This window comes from Saccostrea cucullata, unplaced genomic scaffold (genome assembly GCF_032062105.1).
Source record: "Saccostrea cucullata isolate Sc308-1 unplaced genomic scaffold, CSIRO_AGI_Scuc_v1 ctg2781, whole genome shotgun sequence".
NCBI lineage: Eukaryota > Metazoa > Mollusca > Bivalvia > Ostreida > Ostreidae > Saccostrea > Saccostrea cuccullata.
Window position 1 is genome coordinate 1 of NW_026935738.1, and position 11,410 is coordinate 11,410.

General features: G+C 32.5%; 1 protein-coding gene across 1 annotated transcript; it reads left to right on the forward strand.

The window, feature by feature from the left end:
• Positions 1-7,129: 7,129 nt before the first annotated feature.
• Positions 7,130-9,657, forward strand: LOC134243650 (tyrosinase-like protein 2). The gene is made up of 4 exons (XM_062725891.1): positions 7,130-7,450; positions 7,865-7,977; positions 8,211-8,842; positions 9,644-9,657. Exons 1-4 carry the CDS (start codon positions 7,352-7,354, stop codon positions 9,655-9,657), a joined length of 858 nt encoding a protein of 285 aa, XP_062581875.1. The 5' UTR covers positions 7,130-7,351.
• The last annotated feature ends 1,753 nt before the right edge of the window (positions 9,658-11,410 follow it).

The following is an 11,410-nucleotide window of genomic DNA, read 5'->3' on the forward strand; positions in this document are numbered from 1 at the left end:
AATCCAGGGGGTTTTTCCCAGAGAGAAGCATGCTGGGTAGGGATTTTCCTGCTATTTATAGGAGTCTAGATGAAAACTGAATCATTTTTGATTTTATTCACATAAAGTAGAATCTTATCTTAATATTTAAAGAAAAAAATGTGCATTCATTTTTAGAAAAAAAAAATTATGAGACTTTTTAATAAGGGGAGATAACTCCCAAAACATCTGGTTTTCACATGTGCAGAATTGCATGAGTCAATTAGCAGGTAATGTAGCTCTTTCATGAGGTGGAAAATGTACCCTGAAAGCACACTAAAAGAAAACCTTAGGACTTGTTCTGTGAAATGCATACAACTTATTTTGTCTGAGTTTTTCTGTTTTTGTTGAGCAGGGGGGTTAAAAATGCATAGGTGCACTGAAAATGGATGCACCCCCCCCCAACCCAACACACAAATAATCCTACCAATATTGATCCTGGGTTTATCTATTGTGTAAATGTGTGCGGATTATAATTCATTCATTTGCTTATAAAATTTCCATCATCTTTTTGATTGGTAAATATTAAAAAAATGTTTACTGCTAGACTGAAAAATATTTCTTGTATCCTTTATATTTTACATACAGCGTGTCATTTTTGACCCTATGCAGACAGACAACCTTAAAGATACAGTGAATCAACTGAATTTCCTTTGTATTTACTGTCTATTGTATATCGTTATACCATGATATCATGCTTCACAGTTTTTCTGTCTTTATATAAAATTTAGAAAAAAAGAATGATCAAATAAATTTTCACTTCGCGGTAGCATTTAGGTAGCGTTCCAGAAATAACTTTTAAAAATTAATTTTCACATGTACGTTATATTGAGATATATCGTTTTATGCTGAATTCAGGCAAAAAAAATTACATATTGAACTATCGAGAGCAATGTTTAAATTAAAACATTTTCTTATGAATTCTGCAGGCTTATAAAATAACTTGCATGGATAACAGTAAATATTTTGTTTGAGAAAATGATTGTTTAAAAAAAAACTGAATGGATGTCGCCCGCTGTTCAGGTTTCCTCCTGGTGTCAGAGAAAATGAAATGTAAAACAAGCACTCACTCATAATTCTATACACCACTGATGAATCCATAATATATATATAACTATTGAATAATTATTAATAATTAAAAGAGACAATCAATTAAAAGTGATATGCATGGGTAAATATAAAATATTATACAACTATTAATTACCGTAGTAAAATTGCAGAAGAAAATCATTTTACGCTCACTCGAAAAACGTTTGACGTTGTTGAAAAACATGACGTCATTATGAACCTGTTAAAGTATATTGGATAAAAATGAAGAAAAAAACTTACTTAGAGTAGACGTAGGACCATAAAAATTCATATTTGACAACTTCTAACCTTACTCTATCAAAATCCGTGAAAAACTTAAAATGTATAAAAATTGCCATAAGGACCCTTTTCCCATGGGCGCAATCATATCAAAGTTCATAAAACAATACAAAACAGGAGCAAAGCAAACGCGACCTCTAAAACATCAGAGATGGGATCAGGCGCCATGGAGGAGTGAGCATCCCCTGCTGACCGGTCACACCCGCCGTGTGATCTTGTCATAAATGGGAAATAACGGTAAATCGTCGTCAATTCAGTGTATTAATAAATTAATAACAATCACTATAGAAAACTTCAGTCAGCATTTGTCTCAATGATAAATTGCATTTGCTATCAAGGTCATTGTATCAACCAAATAACTTACGTCTTACGAAATGATTACTTATAACGAGACTGCTGATACACTAGTTTTAAAAACTTGTTTGTCAATAATTTACCTCGTATTAGAAATTGCTCATAAGTAGAGCATGCTTATGCATATTGAGTCAACTGAGATATATAAACACCATATGCAGGTGATGAAGGTTCATTGCAGCATAAGCAAGGGAAGTTGACGATAGAAAGATTAAAGTCATCACGTTTATCATAAAGCTTCGTTGCTAGATTACCATTAAGCCATTTTCAAGTAAAATATCCAAGTATGAAACAGATGTGTCAGACTCTGTGGTATATTTTTTATCTCAAGCTCACCAGGATATATTGTATTGACATAGGAATGGAAATAACCATTGTTATTTGACAATACGTCGTCGATATATGTAAATGTCGAATTGAAGGCCACAGCAAGTGTTTACTTGCATTGAATTTTGCAGAAATTCTACTTCAAATATATACAAAAATAGGTCTGCTAATAACCGAGCGCAATAGGTACCTATGAGAATTCCAATAGATTGTTGGAAGACCTAGTCGCCAAAATCAATATAGATATTGTCAATTAGAATCTCGGGCATCTTTTTTATGTCATCTTCAATGTACTTTTGTGTGCAGTCAGAATGAATTGTAACTTTTTTTTGCAAATGACCAATGACCAAGTAAGTAAATTTACGAATGCCATTTTTATTGAAAAGCAACTGTCAATTATAAATAAAAAAAATAATTTCTGCTCAACAAAAAGGAATTTAAAAAGAGAAGATAACAAACAGCAATTGATCTAAAAATAATACAAACAATAAAATTCTGTAAAATTTACATCAACACGAATCCCCGGATTTCGTTTTCTTTCTTTCTTTTTTTCTTTTTGGTAAACTATTTTTTTTTTTCGATAAATTTCACGATTTTAACATTATTAATTAGATTACATATTAAATTAGATAACCCTTCATTAGTATAACAATTTTTCCTTACCATTTTAGGATTTTTATGCCTGGGTTGTACGATTTAAAAGAAATCCCGTGTATATGCTAATATGAAAGTAATAACAGAATGTCTAGACTTAAAACTGGTATACCTGCTATACAATCTCTAAAAAAGAGTAGGGTATTACGGTGTAAAAATATTTTATTCATTCATTTAAAATAATATAAAGCATGTCTGACTTACGAAACTGAAGGAGTAAGATAAAAAAAAACCCCACAAAACCTGTAAACCATTATAGGAACTAACACATCAAAAGTATCAGAGAACAGAATGAAGACATGGTTTTTAAACGAACTCAATAAAGAGATAGAAATAAGAGAGGTAACATTCTTCAAGGCAAGTTCATTAAATAATTGAAAGGTATTTTTATATAATCTCACTGTCCACTGTTGGTTTGCAAGAACATATTAGGTCATTACGTTTTTTGGTAATTTATACTGTAATTAAAAGTTGTTTAGCAAGTTTTAGTTGCTCATTGAATGGTTTTAGGAGTGGTCAAGAACAAATTTATGTTTTTTAAGAATAAATATTCTTTAAAAAAAATAATGTGCAAATCCTAAAATAAATCATTTGCAGTTCTTTGATTTATTTGAACATATAAATCGTTAAAAATTATTTATATAATCTATTTTCTTATTTATATCATTAGAAAAGGATTTATCTAATGTAAAATGAAGGACTGGAGATAACGAACAGTATTCATCTCAAAGTCCATCAAACAATATACAAAATCAAGAACAGAGCAAACATGGACCTCCAAAACATCAGAGGTGGGATCAGGTGCCATGGAGGAGTGAGCATCCCCTGCCGACCGGTCACACCCGCCGTGTGCTCGTTGTCGTGATCAGGAAATAACTGAAAAAATCCGTCGTCAATTCCGTGTATAAATATTGGACTAACAATTGGTATGAAAAACGTCTGTCAGCATTTGACTCAATGATAAATTGTATTTGCTGACAAGGTCATTGTATCGACCATAGAATTTACGAAATGAAGACTTTAAACGAGACTGTTGATATTCTTGTTTCATCAACTTGTTTGTCAATAATTTACCTCGATTAAGAAATTGTTCATACGTAGAGCATGCTCTTGCGTATCGAATCAACTGAGATATATATTCTCATTATATATTCTATATGCAGGTGATGAAGGTATATTGCTGCATTAGTATGAAGCAGAAGTGTCAGACGCTGTGGTATCTTTTATCTCAAGCTCACCAGGATATATCGTATCGACGTAGGAGTGGAAATTATCATTATTAATTGACAATACGTCGTCGATATATCTAAATGTCGAGTTGAAGGCCACAGCAAGTGTTTTCTTCTTTTCACGCATAAGATTTTGCATAAATTCTGCTTCATATGAATATAAAAATAAGTCTGCTAATAACGGAGTACAATTTGTACCCATGGGAATTCCATTAGATTGTTGGAATACCTGGTCTCCAAAAACCACATAGATATTATCAATCAGAAACTCAAGCATCTTCTTGATGTCAACTTCAGAGTACTTATGTGTGCAATCCGAATCTGTTTTAACAAAATAATTTTGCAAATGACCAATGACGAGGTAAGTCAATTTACGAGTTCCATTTTTATTGAAGAAGCAGCTGTCAATGATATCAGAAAGCCTGGATTTTAATTTGTCGTGGGGAATTGAATGTGATTTTGTCAAGATAATCTGGTCATCCTTAGAAGATTGGATTTGTTTAAAATCTGGTAGAACGTTGCAATTTAATATACAAAATGTAATCCTCTGTACTGCAGACATTGATGTGGGTTTGAATACTATTATTGAATATTAATATTGTATTAGTAAAAAAAAATATATCTTTCAGACATCAAGAAAAAAGTGTACCATTTTATTTAATGATTTATTATTGTACCCGAGTAACTATTTTGTTATAGAAAAAAAAGTATATGAGGTTGAACAATTTGAAAAAAGATGGTCTAATTGGAAATTTTCAAAGTAATGACTAAGCATATGAGTTTTATCCTATTGTTATATTGACTGATATTTATTCACCCCCCTTCCACATGTAATATTGTAGGTGTGAGTCTCACTCTGTATGTATGTGTGTGTGTGTCTGTTTGTGAGTGTGTCATTAACTATATTTAAATGTCTGCTTCCGAACATATATGTAATGTGTTGTTTCTGTAAAATAAAAAAAAAATGGTCATTTTAAAAAAATAAAAAAAACTAGAAACGATACTCGTTGCGAGCAACGAGAGGTCTTCCGTCCAATTCCGAAAAAAACGTAAAATCGAGTTGAAAAAGTAAAAAAAAACGAATTGCACTGCCAGCATGAAAATCCAACGTGCTAAGTATTACGCTTTTGGGACCTCTGCTCTCAATCTACTTGTATATACTTCTTCAACAGTGCTTCTTAGAGTTATGAAAGGCGAGTCACTATTCATAATTTCGCGCTAAACGCCATGAGCTAATCTCCGCGCCTTTTCTTTGGAATGTTCTATCAAATAGGTGTGATAGCTTCAATGAAATTAAAAAGGAATGTTCTTATAACTAAAATCGAGGTTTAGAAAGTACATTTAACACATTTAACAAATTCCAAATCGTATATAAGTACCACTAAAGCAGTGAAACGGCTATGAATTTTAAACTTTTTTAAAGTTCCCGTTTACCCCCAAAGTGATCTATCCCATTTAGTTAAACTTTCATGAAAAGTTTGAAATGTTTTGCCGAAAACCCTGGCTCTCCTTACGACGCTCAAGGAATCGGATACCATTTATGCTCAATAACTTGAATCAGATCTTGGAAACAAGCTCCATTAAAAGATGTTTTTAAAAATGGTTTTCTTATTTTTGTCTTTTCTCTTAGTTTCATATGACACAAGTGTGCATGGGAAAACAGTGGTCAAGTTTTATACTTAATATATTCATTGATATTCTTTCTTGAAAAACAGTTATAATTATTACTTATAACTATGATTTAAGATCTGTTCTGCAAATCAAAAGATATTACGTATCGTATTCAATTGCATATATAGTCTTTTCTTTTTCTACTTTGAGAACCAGCCAAAACCAATTATAGAAGACGTTAGTTTGACACAGAATTGCAACGTTTCTACGACGTGACAATCCAAGTATTCCTTTACATTTCATTCATCCTCATCTTCTTTTGTTCAAGCAAACGCTCGGCTGCCTCCGAAAACCCCTATTGCGAAATGTCGGCGTTGACAGAGACAGCCGCCATTTTGGACCCGCTTCAGATTTTTAAATGTTAATATCTAGAGTCTGGATTAATCAATATTCAAACAAATTGTATAGTAAGCATTATAAGAAGGGTTTCTATAAACATAATAAAAATAAATGAAAAATATTGAAAAACAAAAAAGTTAGAAAATACGGACTTTTTAAATTCGCTTCCGCTAGCGACCGGAAGTACCGACGACACACGAAAAGGTAATATCACATATCTTAAAGTCATCATCTATCATCTCTAACAAGTCTCCAGTTAATATCTTAAACCATTTTCGAAAAAAAGGGGGGACAAAATTGCATTTTAAAATCAGAAAACTGTCAATAACATGGAACCAAAGGTGAATATTCCAAATTTTCCTAGTCATGCCACAACTTCATATAATGACGCATAATTCCTGAAAGTTTCACTAAAAACCACTGAATAGTTTTTGAGAAATCGCGTGCACAAAATTTTGGGGAAAAAAAAAATAATAATAATAATAATAAGAAACAGTAGAATCACTAGAAGGTCTTCCGTGAAGACGGAAGACCTTAATAAAAAATCTAGATCAGTGTAGAGGAGTGAAAGAAATAAATAGGTTACTGGATTATATGTTAACCCAAATAATAAAATACTGCAGTTAACTTTAAATTATTAAACAATTTATACAAAATTATAAATAGACATAAATACGAATAATTGTAAATCTGCTACAAAATATTCTTAAAATTCTTTGGAATTTTGGAGTATCCACATCTTATTAACATCACTTCTCAAAGATACTGTTTCCAAATATATCGATCATGTATTGACTGATGGTTGTCTTTGCTTCACTATTTTAATTTCCACGGTCTAATTTATAAATTCTAAAATATGTAAGTTCATTTAAAGGTTTGTCTGTTGCTCAAATCTTCAAATCACTTTTCGTATTTAAAAAAAATCTATTTATATATCTTCATCATTTAGAGTGTATCAGTGCATATATCTTTATTGAAATGAAACTAAGGATTGTTTTGCATAGTTTTGTAGACTATATCCCATTATACGAAAGAAGGTGCGACAATGCATTCCCAGAACCACGTACATTCTTAGAAAAGGGGGATGAGAACAAAGTATTCAAAAGTCAGGTTTCCGGTATATAAAGTAGCACATTTTAAATATATCTTCAAAGTTTGACATGGAGAGTCTGCAAAGCCTCGTTTTGTTTCTTATCGTTGCAAGTCATTTTCCTGCAGTTTCTGCATTTGTAGAACATCATTTAAGGGTTGAGATTTTGACGGAAGCAGATCCCTTCTTCTGCAACGAAACCTTGTTTGACCTAGACACCTGTCAAAATGTAACATACGATTATTTCTGCACACTTAACAAGCCTACCCAGGACTGGTTTTATGAGCTTTACAGAGAGGCAATGTCGGACACACAACATACACGTAAGGAGATGAGGACACTGAGTGAGACAGAGAAGCAAGAATACATTGATGCTGTACTGGCCCTCAAAAACGACACGGTAAGGATATACCAGGGTATATGCTTAAAATATTATGTGATACGTTTAGCTTGTAGATTTGATTTAATTCTTCCAGAAGAATGAGGTTATGAAAAGATTTTTTCTGTGGTATATATTAACAGATCAGGTATTTATGTAAATCTTAGCCGTTCATAGAGGCGCTAAAAAATCATAAAATGTATTCATCTTTTGAATATTTTTTCCTACTCTCAAAAATCATTTGCCTTGGATTGAAGAAAAATTCAGATTTTTCAAAGTTGTTTGATTTTCTTAATCAAAAACACAAATATGTTTTCTATTAATGCACTAATATAAAAATTACATAATGAGAAATTTTTTTTTGAGTCAGTGAAGTGAAACTTCTGTAGATTTTAACATCGAGTATAAAATTTTATTTCTAAAATTTCGTTCTAGACCATATGGCCCAACAAATATGATGCAATTGCGATGATTCACACCAATCAGACCATTTGTTCCATTCATAGAGGGAGCAACTTTTTAGGCTGGCACCGAGTGTATCTTCTGATGTGAGTTTTTTTTTATCTATTACCATTCCATTTTGATAGTTTACGTATTACATATTATGCAATCATTTCAACACATTTGTTCAATTTTTTTCTTCTTAAGTGAAAATGAAGCGGCAAAGTTATTTCATTCATTTTAGTTAAAACAGCAACCTTAATTGAATTAAAGCTTTGGCAATTTTGTCTTGATCTAATTATATCGAATTTAATCATCAATTATGCGCTATTTTCAATAGATTTGAGGCAGCTCTTCGTCAGAAAAATAAAAAGGTGGCTCTACCGTATTGGGATTCCCTACTAGACAACTACATGGACAACGACCCAACACCTTCAAAGTCTGTTGTTTTTACAGAGGAATTTCTGGGAAACGGTAATGGTAATGTGAGTACAGGTCCATTTAAATTCTGGAGAGACGTTGATAATTGTACTCTACAGAGAAGTCTTAATTTTAATAACTCCGGTAAATTGATGTCACATAGCACAATCGATATGATAAAGAATGATTTGTCAGTCCATCACATGAAACAAATAATTTACGATAGGAAAAACAATACTCACACCTTGGAAGGTCAACACAATGTTGTTCACAATTGGGTGGGCGGTATGATGTCCATTTTAGACGATTCACCCCGTGACCCCGTCTTTTTTCTCCACCATGCTTACATCGACTATATATGGACAAAATTTACTCAGAAACAATCGGCTATGAACGTTGAAGAAGAATATGAAATTATTGGGAATGACATAAAACGTCATTATCCTAACCGAACGATGGATTGCTTCTATTGGATGAGAAATGAGGTCGGACTTAAACCAGATCTTGCAGCAAATGTTCTTTATGAAGATTCACCTGCATGTCCGGACTGTGGTCAGACTAAATACCTGAAATGTGATATGAATCTAAAAAGATGCGTTCCAAGTAATGAGTTTACAACGGCTGGAAAAGATAGTGTTCGCATGGCATTTTTCAAACAAATTTGTTTTCTTTATTTCATTTCACTTCTACTTTAATTATCATTCTAAATTTTTTTTTTCAAATGCTGACTGACGCTTTTCATACTCATTGTTAGGTCTATCGAAAGACCAACGGTAGTTGACTTTTTCCGTCGTTAGAAATTGACCTCCTCCAGTGTTTTCAGGTATCAAGTGTTGTATTCATTCTTTTAGTTTAATTCAGGGATTGATCACGGGTCTTCGTTTCATTTTAAAGCAAAAATAGAATTAAGAATCTAATTAGATTGTACAAATCATGAACATTCAAATACCCATCATATCTATTGTTTTCGTTGAAATAAAGCAAATGCTGCAATTGAGTAAAAAAGATTGTATTGTTTAATGTCAGCTCTTTATTTGTTATACAGCAGTCAGTGAGAGAAAAATAACGACAAAACTCCTGCATTATTCTATTACATAAAGCTAAAAAAATATTTATAACTACTACTCAATTAAATAAACTTTTCCAAGAAAATATGCACCTAGTTTCGATTACCTAGAATTTTTTCTTTTGCCCATAATAAACGTGTACTAATCGTCTTTCATTCCATATTTCCAGTCATTTTAAATACCACGAAAACCATATTACATTTAAATATATATACACGTATTGTTTATTTCAAATATGGGTCACCTATGTTAATGTGTATCGGAGTGTGAAATGTTTTTATTTCAGCAAGCCTGAACTGAATCTATATCATTTATATAATTCGATATCCAACTATCATAATAAAAGAAAGCTAAATTGTAATCGCTATATAATCTTTCTTATGATGTCATACAAGTTAAATCTGTTATTGTTATGTAGTGGGATAGATTAGACCCTTGAGGGGATATGCGTATTGTATGCTTTTAATTTAAGAACAGATGATAAAACAAACTGTTATCAGAATTTTTATAGTGACAACTTTTACGTTTGTATAAATAAAATGAATGTTTCACAGCTTAGATTTATTTTTTGAGTGACAAAAATGGTATACATTAATTCGAAGAGTTACAAAGAGGTAAAATTTTGAACACCATGAGGGCTTACAAATTTCTACTATTTATAAAATATATTATTTACATGTTCATCATATACAACTTTTAAAAAGTGCTAAAATATATGTACCAATCAATGCATCCTTTTTTTGTAAATATTGCAAGCATTAACTTCTTTTTAATTGATGCACACGACAACTGAATCAAAACTCCCTTATTATCAAATATTATGAAAGTTCCCGTATATAGTGAACTTTTATAGTTAAACATAAAGGGGTAACGAACCTTATTCAAGCTCAAAAGTCCAACAAACAATACAATCTAGAACAGAGCAAACTTGGACCTGAGAAAAAAAATCAGAGGTGGGATCAGGTGCTATGGCGGTGAGAATCCCCTGCCGACCGGTCATATATATGATCCCACTTTTGATGTTTCGGAGGTCCGTGTTTGCTCTACTCCTATTTTGCATTGTTTTATGGACTTTGATATTGAATACTGTTCGTTATCTCCATATGCTTCATATACAACATATATACATATACAAACGAGGAAAATTATTGACAAACAAATTGAAGAATATCAGCGGTCTCGTTTAAAGCAATTATTTCGTAAGTTCTATGGTCGATACCATGACCTTGTCAGCAAATACAATTTTTCATTGAGACAAATGCCGACTGACGTGTTTCAAACTAGTTGTTAGTCCATTATTTATGCACAGAATGGACGACGGGTTTTTTCCCGTTACCTCCCGATCATGACAAGGAGCACAAGGCGGGTGTGAACGGTCGGCAAGGAATGCTCACTCCTCCATGGCACCAGATCCCACCTCTGATGTTTTTGGAGGTCAGTGTTTGCTCTGCTCCTATTTTGTACTTTTTTATGGACTTTGATGATATTGATTGATTGATTGTATACTGTTTAACGTCCCTCTCCAGAATATTTCACTGATATGGAGACGTCACCATTGCCGGTGAAGGGCTGCAAATTTAGGCCTATGCTCGGCACTTACGGCCTTTGAGCAGGGAGGGATCTTTATCGTGCCACACCTGCTGTGACACGGGGCCTCGATTTATACGGTCTCATCCGAAGGACCGCCCGATTTAGTCGCCTTTTACGACAAGCAAGGGGGTACTGAAGACCTATTCTAACCCGGATCCCCACGGGGCTTGATGATATTGAATACTGTCGTTATCTCCATATCCTATTTATACAGTACTAAAGTGTTACCATTGTTGAATATAAAGTTACGTTTTCGGCATAATAATGCATCCCCAATTAGAATCTATATCTATAGTAATAGTGATATGTGAGGAAATATTTTTCAAGTTCATTTAAATTACAAACTAGAAAAAAAAATCGTCTCTTTTGCATATTATTTGATGAAAACCATTTTACAATTTTAGTTATACTTTTTTCAGTCAATTGAAAGGAGGAAAATTTAACAAAACATATCCTTTATCAT